The sequence below is a fragment of the Furipterus horrens genome, unplaced genomic scaffold, assembly GCF_987537825.1.
Source record: "Furipterus horrens unplaced genomic scaffold, mFurHor1.1.pri manual_scaffold_6, whole genome shotgun sequence".
In the NCBI taxonomy this organism is placed as follows: domain Eukaryota; kingdom Metazoa; phylum Chordata; class Mammalia; order Chiroptera; family Furipteridae; genus Furipterus; species Furipterus horrens.
Window position 1 is genome coordinate 93,448,920 of NW_028327176.1, and position 16,277 is coordinate 93,465,196.

General features: G+C 46.3%; 1 protein-coding gene across 1 annotated transcript in view; it reads left to right on the forward strand.

Moving 5' to 3' along the window:
• Window positions 1-16,277, forward strand: part of DAAM2 (dishevelled associated activator of morphogenesis 2) — a 106,111-nt gene that overhangs the window by 52,753 nt on the left and 37,081 nt on the right. Inside the window, exon 2 of the mRNA XM_090282346.1 lies at window positions 11,995-12,219. Coding sequence (XP_090138472.1) covers window positions 12,052-12,219 — 168 coding nt within the window. The 5' untranslated portion in view covers window positions 11,995-12,051. The remainder of the gene's footprint in view (window positions 1-11,994; window positions 12,220-16,277) is intronic.

Below are 16,277 nucleotides of genomic sequence, written 5' to 3' on the forward strand. Positions count from 1 at the left end.
GCTTTACTGGGTTTAACTCCATCTTCACTCAGCTCCTGAGACCCCGTCAGCTTGTCTCATGCTTTTGCAGGCTGAGCCCCAAGCCTTAGTCATAGCTCTGAGCAGCCTGGAGGTGGGAGAGAAGGGAACTTGGTTTGAGGGCCTGTGATGTGCCTGGTGCTGTGCTGGCTCCTTGATATTTGCCCTTCATTTGGTGCTCATGGTAGCCCTGGGAGGTGGGCGCTGTCCTCCCTGGGCCCGTGAGGGAGAGGAGGTTCACAGGCTCTGGCTCACTTAGGCACAGGCTTCATTTGAGAGCATATGCTCTTCACAATATACCATCGCCTCCTGGAAGATGAAACCAGATGGACTGAGGCTTGGGCCTGTGGGGGAGTCCGTGTTCCACATACCATCACTCCTGTGGGGTCTTTTCTAGAATCTGGAAAGTAGTTTATAATATTAAAAATCTCCTGGAAGGGAGCCAGTTACAGTGGCCTGAGCCCTTGGTGGTTTGATACTGTGAGGCTATGACTAGACTTGGTTTGTTTGCTGTTAACAGCTTTATTGAGCTATAGTGGATATATAACAAATCTTGCATAATTAAAGCACATAACTTGACAAGTTTTAACATATTATTATATTTCTGAAAGCATCACCACAATCACAAGCATGAGCATGTCCATCCTCCCCTGAAGTTCCCTCGTGTCTTTTTATAATCCACTACCTCCCTTCCCACCCACCTCCTCCACCACCTGGTTTTAGATTAGCTTGAATTTTCTCCGACTTTATTAGTAGAATTATATAATATGTACTTTTTCCCCTCTGGCTTCTTTCACATGTGATTATTTTGAGATACATCCATGAGTGGCATGTATAAATAGGTCATTCTTTTTTATTGATGAGTGGTATTCTATGATACAGACACACTACACAATTTGTTTATTGATTTGCCTATTCAAGGGCATGTGGGTTGCTTCCAGTTTGGAGCAATCAGAAATGAAGCTTCTGTGCACATTTATGAATGAGACTCTGTGCAGGCATACACTTTCATTTCCCTTGGGTAAATACCTAGGAGTAGAATGACTATATCATATAAAGGTTCATGTTTAACTTTTTAAGAAATGGCCAGACTGTTTTCCATAATGGCTATGCCATTTTGCATTCTCACCACCAGTGTAGGAGAGTTCCAGTCCTTCCATGTACTCCTTGGCACTTGGGATGGTAGATCTGATTTCAAGGCTTGGTTGGTATGGAATTTGTGAACCCCTCCAAATGGCCACACCTTAACATCAAAGTAGGTGGCTTTCAGTGTGGACTGGGAACCCTGAGGGATGCTGAACTGAGGAATGCAGAATCAGGTGCTCCTGGAAACATTAGTCAAAGAGCTGCTTACAAAATGCTAGAAAGCAGATGAATGAGAAGTCAGCACTGGTCCCAGCATGAGACCATGTGGCGCTGGATCAGGTCTGGAGCTTGGTGTTTGGAAATGAAACAAGTGCACTCAAGGCATTTTGGAAAAAGTGGCAAGAAACACTAACAGAATGGGGCTTTGGGGATGGAAGACGAAGAGCCATGGAAGGGGACTCCGAGCTTGGGAGACTATAGCTCTGTGAGGGGAGGAGTTGTGTCTCTTTAGTTTGCCCTCAGATCCTCAGCACCAAGAGCAGTGCCAGGCATAGAGCCAGTGCTAAAAACAATAGTGGTTCAGTGATTGAACCGACAAATGAATGATGAACTAATGGGAACTCTGGGGATGTGGTTCCATTCAACCAGCATCATTTAGCACCTCATGTGTTCTGTGGCCCAGAGCCCAGTGGCAGGGGTGGGAGAAAATCTAGGCAGCATGTGGTTTGACCTGCTCATTTACAGACAACGCTCAAAGAAATTATACACTTGTCCAAGGTCATTCCTCTCTTGTCCAGGTAGCCTGATAGCCAGGTAACTAGGTAGCTGGGACTTGATACTCTAGTTCTCTTAATTTTTAGCCTACAGTGGTTCTTCTTTTAAAATTCCATTGTTTTCTCATGAAAGCAATAAATGCTCATAGTAAGAAATTTGAAAAACTCTGGAAAAGTGTAAGAAAAATAATCTAAACTTCAGTAACCCAAAGATAATTAGTTGTGTGTGTGTGTGTGTGTGTGTGTACATGCGTCTATCTAATCAATCCTTATTATCCAATCTTATTTATTTATTTATTTATTGCCCCAATTTCTTTTCCCTTTGCTCCCCTCTGACCAGTACCCCCTTCCCTCCAGAAATCCCACCCCTTTAGTTCATGTCATGCATATAAGTTCTTTGGTTTCACCCATCCATATATTATTTTTAACTTCCCCCTGTCTACTTCTTAATCCCTGCACCATTTCCCCATTTCTCCCCCTCCCCGCTCCCAGCTGATAACCCTCCAAATGATCCCCATACCTATGATTCTGTTCCTATTCTGGTTTGCTTAGTTGGATTTTGTTTGTATTTTTTAGTTTCAGTTGTTGATAGTTGTGAGTTTGTTGTCATTTTTGTATTCATAGTTTTGATTTTCTTTTTCTTGAGTAAGTCCCTTTGACGTTTCATATAATAATGGCTTGGTGATAATGAACTCTTTTAGCTTTACCTTGTCTGGGAAGCACTTTTATCTGCCCTTCCATTCTAAATGATAGCTTTGCTGGATAGAGTAATCTTGGTTGTAGGTCCTTGCTTTTCATCACTTTGAATACTTCTTGTCTGCAAAGTTTCTTTTGAGAAATCAGCTAAGAGTTTTAGAGGCACCCCTTTGTAAGTAACTCTCTACTTTTCTCTTGCTGCTTTTAAGATTCTCTCTTTATCTTTAACCTTTGGAATTTTAATTATGATGTGTCTTGGTGTGGTCCTCCTTGGGTCTAGCTTGTTTGGGACTCTGTGCTTCCTGGACTTGTATGTCTATTTCCTTCGCCAAATTTGGGAAGTTTTCTTTCATCATTTTCTCACATAAGCTTTTGATTTCTTGCTTTTCCTCCTCTCCTTCTGGCACCCCTGTGATTCAGATTTTGGCACATTTAAAGTTGTCCCAGAGGTTCCTAAGCATCTCCTCATTTTTTTCAGTTCTCGTTTCCTCCTTCTGTACTGGTTGACTGTTTATTTCTTCCTTATGTTTCAAGTCATTGATTTGAACCCTGGTTTCCTTCCCTTCACCATTGGTTTTGTGTGGATTTTCCTTTGTTTCATTTAGCATAGGCTTCACTTCTTCCCTTCTGCATTTGCTGTACTTAAGCATATCTGTCAAGCCCATGAGTGTTTTTATCACCAGTGTTTTGAACTCTGTGTCTGTTAGGTTGCCCATCTCCTTGTTGCTTAGTTCTCCCACTGGAACTTTGATCCATTCTCTTTTGGGCCATACTCCTCTGTCTCCTCATCTTGACAGGCTCCCTTGTTTGCCTCTGTGTCTTAGGTAGAGCTGTCACACCTGTTCCCAATCATCCAATTTTTATGCTTTGATATTTTGGGTGTTTTCAGTCTTTTATAGTATTAGTAACCCTGGAATGGGCGTCTGGTCCTGAATCTTTCACGACATCTCTGATTATTTTTCCGCACTCTTCCCATTATACAATGTGCCCTCTACCCCTTTGCATGAGCTGAGTGCTCAGGGTGGAATAGAACTCCCACTTGGGATGGAGTTCTGCAAGTGTTCCTCAGACTCACCTTATCCACATATTATTCGATTTGTTTGTTTAATTGTTTCCCTGCCCAACCAAACTGAACCCTTGTTTACCATTGTATTTTTCCAGCTCTTTGCGTGGTACTTAGGTGCTCAGCAAGTGTTTGTTGGAACTAATGAATAGATGGGTAAAATCTTATGGACAAGAGTGAGGGGCAGGTGAGGGGTGACCCTGGGTATGCATTTTCAATCACATTTGATTTCCAGGAGTCAATTCAGATCTCCTTCCCCCTTCAGCCCCTGCCCTCCTCCTGTCTGCCCACCTCAAGAGATGGAATGTGCTTGTGGTCCAGGATTTATGTTCAGCCAGGCTGCAAGGCACATGCGGGGCTTCTCTGTTGTGAGTTAGGGATGCTGAGAGGGACTAGCAGGACTATTATGAGGGCATTGTGTCTGGGAAGATAGTCCAGCCTCTGCAGTGCAACCAGTGAGTGCCCTGGCCTACCTGGGGTCCCAGGGCTAGCCTTCCTAACAGGACCCTGGGGGCCCACCTTCATGAGTGAAGCATACCTTTGTCATAGGACCCCTGGAGAAAAGGACCAGGAGGAGTGACCAGTAGAGAGCTCCTTTTCACCTGGGCTCCCAAATGGTGTGGGTGCTCAGCACGCTGGGTGCTCTGGGGGGAGACCAGGCAGGAGTTCACAGACAGAAGCTGTGGGCTGCCTTCCCTGGAAGCTAGAGGACATGAGGCGACAGGTGTCCTGTGTAGGGTGGTTTCCCTTTGGCCAGGAGCCCCTCTGGCTCTAATGGGCAGCAGAGACTTGGGTGTTGAAATGCCTTCTCCGTTACTTCACAGCTGTTGTCCAGAGAGCTCCCAGCACTCCCTCTCATGCTCAGCCCCAGTCCTGTTTTCTGTGCCCGGTACATGTCATGCCACAGCCCCCTCCCTCCCCTACTCACACATGTGCTAGCACACCCTCCACGACACCTCCGGCATCCGTCCCTTCCTCTCCATTCTTGGTGATTCAGGGCCTCATTACCTCTTATTCAGACAGACAGAGCTGCCTCCTAATTCTTCCTTTCGGTCTGTCTCTCCATTAATCCACCCCCTACAGTCCCCCAGAACTGTCCATCCAAATCCCAGCTCTCATCAGGTCCCACAAACTCTCTCTTTTTACTAAAAGCCAACGAACTATTCAGCCAGCAAACCACCCACCCACCCACCCGTGTTTCAGCGGCTCCTCCTCCTCAGCCCAGCATTCGGGGCCGGCCTTCGTCTGGCCCCATCTTGTTCCCCACAGCCCCTCTCTGAGCCCTGCATTCCAGCCTGGTGAACCGACTTCCCTTCACCTCTCACTCGCTTTGGGACTTTCTTGATGCCAGGCACTCTGGTCCACCTTTGTTGTGTATGCTTTCTTGGACACTCCACTGGCATGTGCCGACATTCTTTCTTCCTCTTTGACCTGCATCAATGCCACTTCCTGTGGTGAATGTTCCAGATCAGCAACCAGAAGTCATCTTCCCTCCCTGTGTCCCCCACCTGGCCTGCACCTCCTTCTCTTCCTTGCATCCTACTTGTTTATGCACATGTCTCCCCAACAGGACTGTAAACCTGGTGAGGATAGGATATGAAGTTTGATTCATCTGAAACACCCAGGAAATTGCTTTCTACCTGGCAGTCACTCAGGGGATGGATGGATGAACGCTTGACCATGGCCTTGGAGAGCTATTGTCTGCTTGTTTTCTTCCCCAGCAAGACAAAGAAACCTATATTCTCTTCATTATTTCTCAACATGAGAAACCAATTGGAAAACCCCTAACGTTCACATTCACCCCCATGTCAGAGAAATGTCACTTTGGGGAATTTTCAGTTTCACTTTTTTCCAGCAAGATACCCCTTTCTCTCCTTCCCCTCTCCCCTTCTCCCCTTTTCTGTGTCTGCACAGAGGGGACTGGGGCTGAGAGAGTTTACTTTTGCTTTCTTTGCCTTTCCCAGAGCAGAGGGGAAAACCATAAATTAGGCATCTAAGAATAGCTCCCCCAGTCCTGGAAAGAGAACTTGATTATTTTTGAAAGTGCTCCCTGCCCCCTTCCCAGCCCTGCCTGAGGGCTCCTACTTTCCTGTCCTGAGATTGACAGGGAAGTGACCATTGGGTCCTGTCAACCATATGGCAGAGTCCTGTCTGGGAGATGGGCCCGCAGAGAGATGGGGAGGTAGGATGTCTTCGTGCTGTCATTTCTTGCCCTAATCAGAAATGGATCTCCCTCCCAGCAGCCTCTTGTCACAGAGGGGGACAATGTGGTAGGTATGGGGTCTGGAGACCTGGTTTGAGTCCTAGCTTTACACTTCACATCTTTCTGAGCCTTACATTTTTTCATCTGTAAAAAGTGGGTGAGTGGGGGTGTTGGTCATCACATTTACCCTGCAAAAGTGTGGTGAAAGTTCAAGATAAATCTTGAACATGGTAGGTGCTCAAAAATTATAATTATAACTTTATTACTATGATTGGTATCACTGAATTTAGAACATTACCCTCCCTTTTTAATGGGTAAGACAGGACATATGATTAGCCAGTCTGATACACTAAGTTGAACCATATGAAATGAGTAATTTTGTAGATTAAACATAATTGAATACTGTCAGTTACAGGCAATTCAACCTAATAACACAGTGATGGGTAAGCATTCTGTAAAGGGCCAGGTAGTAAATGCTCTTGGCTTTGTGGGCCTTGGGGGTCTCTGTTGCATGAATGCAGTCATAGGTGATACTTAAATGATGAGTGTGCTGTGTTCCAATAAGACTGAATTTACAAACAGGCTGTGAGCTGGATTTGGCCCCTGTCATATTTGCCAACCCCTGCAATAATGTGTAAGATTCATTTATATACAGAACTTCCCATAATATATGCAGTCCACTTTCAGGTATCTTTATAATTACAACAGTGGCACTACTATGTAGTTATTAGTAGTGTTATAACTTCTAAGTGCCTTACAAATATTTACTAATTTAGTCCTCAAGACAACCCTGTGAAGTATGTACTATTATTATTTCCCCATTTTTCTGATGAGGACACTGAGGCTCAGAGAGGCAAAGTAACTTGTCTGATATCACATAGCGTTTATGAACAGAACCCAGCCAAGTTTGTGGGTAGAGTTGGATGTTGGTAATTGGGACAGTTTCAGGGTGGGAATGTGTGTAGATAGGGTTGAAAGGGATCCCAAGCTTGTTTGCTGCCCCCAGTGTAGGTGGGCAGTAGGGAGATGGTGGGCAGAGGCTTGAGGTAGAAAAGCATAGACTCTTCCTTGGGGAGCCAGGTTTCAGGTAAGTTGGGCCTGGGTCCATTTCCTAGGTCACCTGCCCTGGCACATAATGGGTCAGTATGTAGGCAGGAATCTTCTGCCTATGAAACTGGAAATTGTTTACATTCATTTTGTTTCATGCAGCAGCTCTGGGGAGCTCTGGACCTCATTCCCAGACCTGGGCCCCAGGGGACATGGTGGGGAGAAGAGGGCAAAAGATCAGGCTCTCTAGGATGCCTGAGCTGTATTGACTATCCAAGGTACTTGTATACCCCATCTATTCCCTTGGCCTATTAATTTAGCCACAAAGTATGGGATGGCTAAGAAGTTCGTTTAGTTTTTTTCCGTATGATGGCTCTAGTAGTGCTTAGTTGTCTTTAACTTCATTTGAAACCATTTTGTTAGATTGTATTGTGACAGCCGTTGTATTGGCATGGCATTTAAAGAAACTTATCAAAATCGGTGAATTCGTGTGCAGCCATTTTAATATTGAAGATGGAAGTAAACATACAACATTGTTGGTGTGTTACGCTTTATTATTTCTAGAAAGGTAAAAGCGCAACTGAAACACAAAAATGATTTGTGCAGTGTATGGAGCAGGTGCTGTGATGAATCAAACATGTCAAAAGTGGTTTGTGAAGTTCCTTGGTGCTGACATGTTGTCCAAATAACTCCTTGCTGTGGGCTGCCTTGTGTATTGGAAGATGTTGGGCAGTGCCCCTGGCCTCTACCCACTGGAACCCAATAGCAGGAGATGGCTGACATACTCAAAATATCATCATCAATAAACTTATTAGTGAAGATGAAAAATGTGTCTTATTTTATGGAAAAAATTAAACGGACTTTTTGGCCAACCCAATAATAAGCAGAACACTGGTCTCACATACACCATGCTCCATGCCTTTGCTTATACTGTTCCCCTTGCCTTTTTCCACTTTTACCCTTCCTTAGTTCTCTCATATTTTCCAAGGCTAGCTTAATGTCATCTTCTCCTGGGTACCTTCCCTAGGCTAAACCAGGTCCCTTTTCTCAGTGCTGCCCCCTCACCTGTGTCTTCTCTGTTGACTGCCTTTGACTTGCCTGGCTCCTATGCTGGAAGGGGCCCTCCTTGAGGAGAAGGACTGTGCCTTGTTTAGTCATTGCTACCCAGGCCGATGTCTAGCACACAGACTAGAAGCTGGTTAAAAGCATCTGTGTTCGTGTGCCACCACTGTCCTCAAAATCAGGCCCCTTCACCCATAGGGCGTGGTCAATGGCCTCGTTACCTGACCTTTGGGGGTCTTACTGTCATCCTCAGTAAGAAGGGATAGTCATGTTATTGGAGAGTTTCAGGGAATAAAGGAGATAAAGTACTCAACGGTCAGTACAGTGCCTGACGTTTGGAGGCATTTTGGAAATGGCCAAGGAGAGACACAATGGCCTATCCTTGCCCTGTTGCCCCCAGGTATGGAGCTGGGGGGAGGGGACAGGAGAAGGCAATTTGAGTACTCTGACAGCATTGGTCCCAAGAGCTAAAGGGAGGGTTTCTGAGTCAGCGTTGGTCGTGTGACAAGAACACTGAACTTGGAGTCAGAATATTTAGTTGTGAGTTCCAGCTCTCTTAGCAGCTGGTGTTGTTGACAAGCCATGTAACAGCTGCTGAAGCCCCAATATCATCATCTTTAGGGTGGGACAATAGTAATAACCACCTCACGAGGTCACTGTGAAGCTGAAATGAGGTTGCAGAGCTATGAAAACACCTGGGCCGCTCATTGGAAATGCTCAATTAAAATGATGGTGAGTCAGAACCTGTGCAACACTTGAGAAAGCTCTGAACAGGTCTGAGATTAGGACATTCCTTAGACCTGTGCATCATGGCTTAGTGGTTTATAGCTTTAGAGTCCAAGTCAAGTGTTTGAATCCTAGCTATGCCTTAGCTAGCTGTGTGTCGATGGGCAAGTTACTTAACTTCTCTGAACCACAGGATTTTATTTTTCTTTAAATAACCTTTAAGTGATGATGCCACCTATCTCAGAGAATTGTTATAAGGATGAAATGTAGCTATAGCTCAGTGTCTGGCAAATACCAAAGTCTCAGTGTTAATATTATTCTGCTTTTAGTTATGACTGAGGAGTAAGCACTGATGATATAGGGCTTTCAAAGTCCTAATTAATGCAAAAACTGGTGTGTAGAGGGGCTGTGGGCCAGGGGCTGGGGACCAAATGGGAGTACTGAACTCATGAAATAGGAAGTACTTCCTGGCTCGGGTGGAATGTGGGAGGAGTGCTCAGGGCAGGCCGAGGAGAGCCCCTGGGGAAATCTTTTGGAATGAGATCAAGCCAGATAGTGTAAAAGGTCAGAGTTGACAGAGCTCTGGAAGTTCTTCAGTTGAACCCTGCCACTGTGCCGAGAGGAAACTGAGGCCCAGAGAGGATAACACCCTGACTCCCTGACCTACAGCTGGCTGATGATTAGCCCCGGTCTCCTGAGTTGAGGAAATGTGTTTTCTCCACAAGTTGGAGGGATGTGACATTCAGGAGGGGAAGTCTGGCAGGAGCCAGAGGGCTGGAGGAGACGCTGTGACAGTTACAGGAGGACCAATTGGTGGTAACCAGATGGTCTGATGTCTTAGGCCACTTGTTGGTCATGTTTGGGGACTAAGTCCTGGGAGAACTTGTCCCCACAGGGAGGAAAAAGGGATGGGTCAAGGAGACAGGATAGGAAGGGCACAGAGCTGTTGGTATCAGGGAATTTTCCATGGAGAGAAAGGTAGGTGGTGGTGGTAATGTGTGTGTGGGGGGGTGCATGTTAAATCCCTCTGGCCCACATTCAAGTCCACTGGGTTTTGCTCTGTTGTTGCTTCCCATTTTTCCATATTGCTCTCAATTCTTTTCTAACATGGGAATCTTCCTTGCCTGTCTTTGTAAAGGAACTTTGCAGAAATGAACCACTCTGTTCACCTCCACTTTTCCTACTCCCTTTCCAGGGTCAGTGACAAGGGTTTACCTTTCCAACTAGAGGTAGCTCAAAGCCTGAGGAAAAGCTCAGATCCCCTAGTTCAAACCTGACAGTTACTGGAGGCAAAGCAGGCAGCTTCTTAAACCTGGGGGGGCAAGTTTCCATGATGCCTGGCTTGATGGCCCCATCCATGCCTGGAGAAGGGTCCCTGATTGTAGGGTCTGGGCAGGGCAGCCTCACCCTGTTGTGATCATGATAATGAAGTCCCAGCAGCAGTGAGGGCCTCGTGTGCTCCAGGCATCTTATTTATATTCCCTCACTCTTCATGAAAACCTAGTGAGGAAGATGCTATGATTACTATCTTGGTGTCACAGATGAGACACCTGAGGGTCTATGAAATTAAGGCCTCGTGAAACATAGGGTCACCCAGACAGGAGTCAAATCCCAGTTCCTCTGACTTCAAAGAGTCTGCTCAAGTGGAGGAGGGGTTGGAGCAGGGCTGGATAGGAAATTAGGATGGTGGCAGGTGGAAGAAGTTCCTTCTGATGGAAGAAAATCAGGTGGCCTTTGGGATCTTCATAACCCTCTGGTTTAGAGGGGACCTTTGAGAGTGGAACTACTTCTAAACTGAGCTGTTGAGATTGCTATTCTCTAGCAGATGGAGGCTACTAGGGGGCTCAGGCATTGGGTAAAAGGACACTTGATGTGGGAAGATGAGCTCTGGGCAGGTAGCGACCAGACCATAGCCCAGCTCTGTCCCTAGCCTGTGTAGCCGCAGATAAGACATTGCCTCCTTGGACCTCAGTTTTCTGCTCTCTTCCATGAAGCTACATGATTTCCAGCTGAACATCCAGTTTTGGATGTTCAGATGGGTCCCTAAGAAAGGGAGATAACAACAGACTCACAGGATTCCTGCTGGCTTATCTAGAAGTCTGAGATTTCAGTCATTATTTCATGACTGATTGATCAGGGCATCTCTCCTCCTTTTCCATGAACACAGGTTGTTTTTCAATTGACCGTGAAATATTTATTGAACAGTCACAAAGTGCAAGGCATTTTATTAGCTATAGAAATGGGGGAGGGGGGCTGTCAAAGAAGCAGGAGACATGGCCCCTGCCTTCAAGGCAAAATGGAGAGTCAATATGTAAATACATAAAAGATAACCTATAATACAAGGCAACCTCAGGTAGTGTGTTAATTGAGGCTCTTCTGGGTCTGTTAAAAAGTCTATAAAGATAAAATGGAGTTGGTAAAAAGCTCTAGAATGACGATTAGAATGTACCATGATTTATATGAGAGGCCAGATCAGATGACTAAGTTATCAGCTAGATAGTTAGAGCTTAGAAAACTAAGCAAGGATCTCCAGAAGTTGCCTTGAGTTCAGGAGGAATAAGTTATGCCACCTTAAACTTACCTTTTCTTGATAAGGTTCTAGAGCTTTTTTCAAAAGAATGCCTTAGATTAGGCATGTCTCGAGTTCCATGAACCTTTAGGAGAAGTCTCCTAGGTGTCTTTATAGAAAAGAACCTTGGGTAACTACGTGGGTTTGTGGATTCAGAGCTGGTTGGAGTACTGTTCCCCGAGAGTGTTGATCACTAGTTCTTTGGCATTCCCATCTAGGTCTGTCTATATCTTTATTGTGGTCAACATTTGTAGCAATGATGTGAGTAAAGACCACGGAGATGTTCTGATCATTCTGTACACGACCCAAATCTAGAAGAAACAGCTAAGAATCAATACTTAAAAATACCTCCCCATTGTATGAAACCTTTAAACCGGGTGTCCCCAAACCCCAGAATGCATTGAGTGGGTGAGCCCTGTGGGAAATGCATCTGCCGGAGGATAGGGGATGGGATCCCATGTGACAGCGATGGAGGAGGTAAGATGAGTGCCTTCTTCGACGTCCTCTCTTCTCTAGGGGCACAGAAAGGGAACCTGCAAGTGTTTGTGTCAGGACACACTGGGAGGGTGTGGTGAGGAAGAAGCTCCTCAGGTAGAAGGAGCCAGAGGAAACAGAGTCTGTGGGAGAAGGGAAAGGGCTTGATAATGGAGTTGAAGGCTCCTGAGTTATGGCAGCAAAGTAACTACGGTCCGCGCCTACCTGACTGCCATGCCTGACCACTCTGTGCTCTCTGTTCTGTTCTCCTCCCCAGATCACGATGAGGACCTAGGGCACCTGCCTGTTGACTGTCCCCTGGCCTGTGGTGACCATGGCCCCCCGCAAGAGGAGTCGCCATGGCCTGGGCTTCCTGTGCTGCTTTGGGGGTGGCAACCTCCCTGAGATCAACCTCCGGGACAGTAACCCCCTGCAGTACATGGAGTTCTCCAGTCCTATACCAAACACGGAGGAGCTTAATGTCCGCTTTGCAGAGCTGGTGGTGAGTGAGGGGCAGGGACCATGTTGACAGTGAAGAGGGGGTGGCTGGAGCAGGTAGAGCCAGACAGAGGGCAGGGTCCATGTGCTGGGATTTTCATCTCTGAGGCTCTGCTCGAAGCTGAGGCGGGTCCCTCAGGATACCTGAGCTGTGTGGGAGAAACAGTCACTTACTGTGAAATGTATCCCGAGAGGAATGGGCCTATCTCATGTCTTCTTTGGATTCTAGACCTAATGGGGCAGCAGTTAGGCCATCATGAAAGGAGCAGGTCCAGACTTTTGTGAAATGAGGCAGTGAGAGCTTAAAGAACATCAGAACACTTGACACCATTCTCTGTTTGGCTCTCCAGAATTTCCTGGAGATCCTTCTATCTCAGGCATAGGAAGAAGAGACAGGATGGAATTCTGTAGGCAGACAGTGGGTACCTCAGAACAGGTGATGACTGGCTAGAAGTATGGAGATGGAGATGCCTACATCACACCTGGAGCCGGCTTGGATCTGGGATGGCCATATCCCACCTCTAGATGTAGGGAGGCAGGAGCTCTGTCAATCACACTGTCATCAGTTCTCCCTTACTCTTTGACACCCATCTGGACCACAGCAATACTGCGCCTATGTGTGAAACTTCATCCTCTGACCACAAAGAGGCAAAACAGGAAGGAAGCATGATCCCTGCCCTTGGAGGCCTGATGGGGTGGCCAGCCTGTGTGCCAGGGAGAGTCCCAGGTCAGGGAGGCAGCATCTGTGCCCAGGGCTCGGACGTGAGCTTGGGCATAGAGCAGAGTGATAAGCACAAGGTCGTCTACTGTGAGCCCTTGGTCACTCATGCCCCTGGTTGGCCAGTAGAAAAACAATGCAGTGTGATTTGGAATGACATATCACACCTTGAATTCGATTATAGACATATGTGATCAAGGTCATCTAGCCCTTCAAATAACAGGTCACCGTAAGATGAGACCATGAAGGTTATGTGAAAAAGTTATCCACCTTTCTCATCACATCAGGATTAGAAAAACTCATTGCTGTCCTCATTTGTACCTCTTCCTTGGGGTGGGGGAGAGGGTGGGAGAGAGCAAAGTATTTCCTAGTGTAGACTAGCACGTGGAGCCTGGTGGGTGTTAGCACTACCGAGATCTGTGCTTTACTTAAAATACTGCTGCCGCCACACCAAGCAATTCTGTAACTCTCTGTGGGCACCAACTAGGTGTCCGACAATTTAACTCGTTTCTGACACTAACTACCCAGAATTAGAACAGACCCCATGGGTTCAGGGCTCAGCCCACCAGACTGCCCCCTCCTTTATACACCAGTCAGAAGTAGTGGGTTCCCAGGCTACCTATGCTTCTGTTCAACTTGGATGTGAATTGGGGGTTCCCACAATCCCCTCCTCGGGTTCAATAATTTGCTAGAACGGCTCACAAAACTCAGAAACACTTTTCTTACTAATGCCAGTTTATTATAAAGGATATAAAAGAATACCTATGAACAGCCAGATAAAGGGGTAAGGTAAGGACAGTAATGTTCCTGTCCTGAGCACAGTAGCTTCTGTCCCTGTGGAGTTTGGGTTCAACACCCTGGGAGTTCTAGGAGCTTTGTCATTTAGGGGCTTTTATGGAGTTCATCATGTAGGCATCATCAAGTTTTAGCTCAGTCTCCAACCCTCTTCTCTCTAGAGTTTAGGAAGTGAGGCTGAAGCTTCCAGGCTTCTGATCGAGGCTTGACCTTTCTGGTGGCCAGCCCCCATTGGGAAGCAATCTAGGTCCCATGAAGAGTTGCTTCACTAGAAGAAAAGAGGCTCTTATCACCCAGGAAATGCCAAGGGATTTAGGACCTCTGTGCTAGGAACTGGGAACAAAGATAAGGAGTGTATTTCTCACATTATCACAGGCATGTTTTCTTGAACAGAGTACATGAGTTTTGACAGAAGGAAATGGCGAGAGGCATTCCTTCCTTTGTCCCTTTCATTCAGCAAGTATTTACTGAGCATCTTTAGTGAGCAGGTACTTGGGCAAAAGCAAGGATGAGTCAGAGAAGTCCTGTCTGTAAGGAGACTAGCATCAGTTATTGATCAAATAAATGGAAAGTGGTTGTTGAGAGACTGCTGTGTGCTGAGTTCTTTGGGGATTGGGATTTAATGATGAACCAGCAGGCACAGTCCCTGTCTCCAAGAAGTCTAATAGGGGACACTGATCTTGAACAGTAATGACAGGTGTGGTGAGCGTTTGGAAGGGACTGTTCAGGGGCCCTGCGGGAGTGTCTAGCAGGGAGCTTTATTCTGGAAGGGGGTCACGATGGTTCTCTGTGAAGCAGTGACATTTGCACTGAGATGTGAAAACAGAGTAATGGTTTGATAAGTAAGTGGGGGTACAAAACAACCACAGGGGGTCCACCACAGAAAAGAGCGGGCCCTTTTTGGAGACACCATGAAGATGAGAAGAGCTGAGCATTTGAGTTTAATTCTAAGGGTACAGAAAGCCACGGAAGAAGGCTTTAAACAGGGCTTTGAGGTGACCTGGTCTGCTTTTCTAAAAGACCATTCAGGGTACTCTGTTGAAGAATGGTCCTGGGGAGACCATTGGGAAGCTCTTGGTACAGTCCAAGGTAGGGAGAATGGTGACTTAGGCTCAAGTGGTAGCAGTGAGGATGGGGAGAAGTGGACAGATTCAAGAGCTATTTAGGAGAAACTATAATAGGACTTGTTGGGAAGGTGAGTGAGTAGGAATCAGGGAACTCTCAGGTTTCTGGCATGAGGAACTGGGTGGATGTTGGACCCTGTACAGCACAGGATATGCCAGCAGATATTTGGGCTTAGAGGACTGGGATGATGAACTCCGTTGGCATATTCTCTCTTCACATCAGTTTCCTCATCTGTAAGATGGGTTGTTGCACCTTTAATGAGAAAACATTAAGCACTTAGAACAATGTCTGACATTAGTGACACTACACAGGAGTGTGAGGTACCTCAGAGCAGAGAAGTACGGGAGGCAGTGGGGTCCCAGGATCCAGGGCTCAGGAAACTGATGGGCTGGAGGCATTGGTTTGAGGGAGTTCAGGACAATGATTAGGTCCTTGGGAATGACTTGAGAAGGCTTCACCCAGGGAAGCATCGAGGGAGAAGTCAAAAGGACCCAGGATGGTGTCCTGAGGGACTTAGATGGTAGGAGAGAAGGGGGAAGTCATCAGGAGAGCCAAAGGGGAACCTAGAGGGAAGCAGGAGGGACTGCCCAGGAGTGTGGCTGTTGAAGAAACCAGGGCAGAGAGATTCAATAAGAGTCATATGCTATCTGGGCTGAGCCAGTCGCCAAGAAATGTCCATTGATTTAGTGACAGAGACAACTGGCAAGAAAAGACAAATGCATAAATGACCGCAATACAACGTTCAGTACAACGGTTCTGGAGTTCAGGAAGGAAGAAGCGTTCTTATCTGAGAAGGTCTGCAGAAGGCTTGTTGGAGGAGGCTGACTTTGATCTTGGGAATCAGACCAGGTCCATGAGGTGGGTGGGCAGGGAGGTCAGTCTGGGTGGAACTAAATGTGTAAGCAAAGCAGAAGAGATGCAGAGTTGGTGCCGGGAGATGTAAGGTGAGTAATTCTACTTTTTCTTTTATTTATGAGTCTAACCGTGGCAAAAGAAATACTGCAGGAACCTCAAGCAGGGCTCTGGGGATTTTGACCATGGACACTCCTGGGATATGTTGAGGGAAGAACCAGGGAAGAACCTTGGTTTAGCATTCGATCTGTAGGAGTCTTTGGTTCCAAAGGCAGGTGAACTGATGGGCATGGTTTCGAACCGCCTTTGCATGAGCTGTCCAAGGTGGCAGTACTGGTCCCGTGGGGCTGCTGACCCTGTGGAGTGTAACTGTTCTGACTGAGATGAGCCGTGCGGGTGAACTACACACCAGGTTTTATGGAAAACACCTCACTGATTTTTTTTTTTTTTTTTTTACATTGACTACATATGGATATGATCGTATTTTAGATAGTTTGGGTTAAATAAAATATAAAATTATATTTCTTAATTTTTTAATGTGACTGAAATTGTTAGAATACATGTGGCTCATG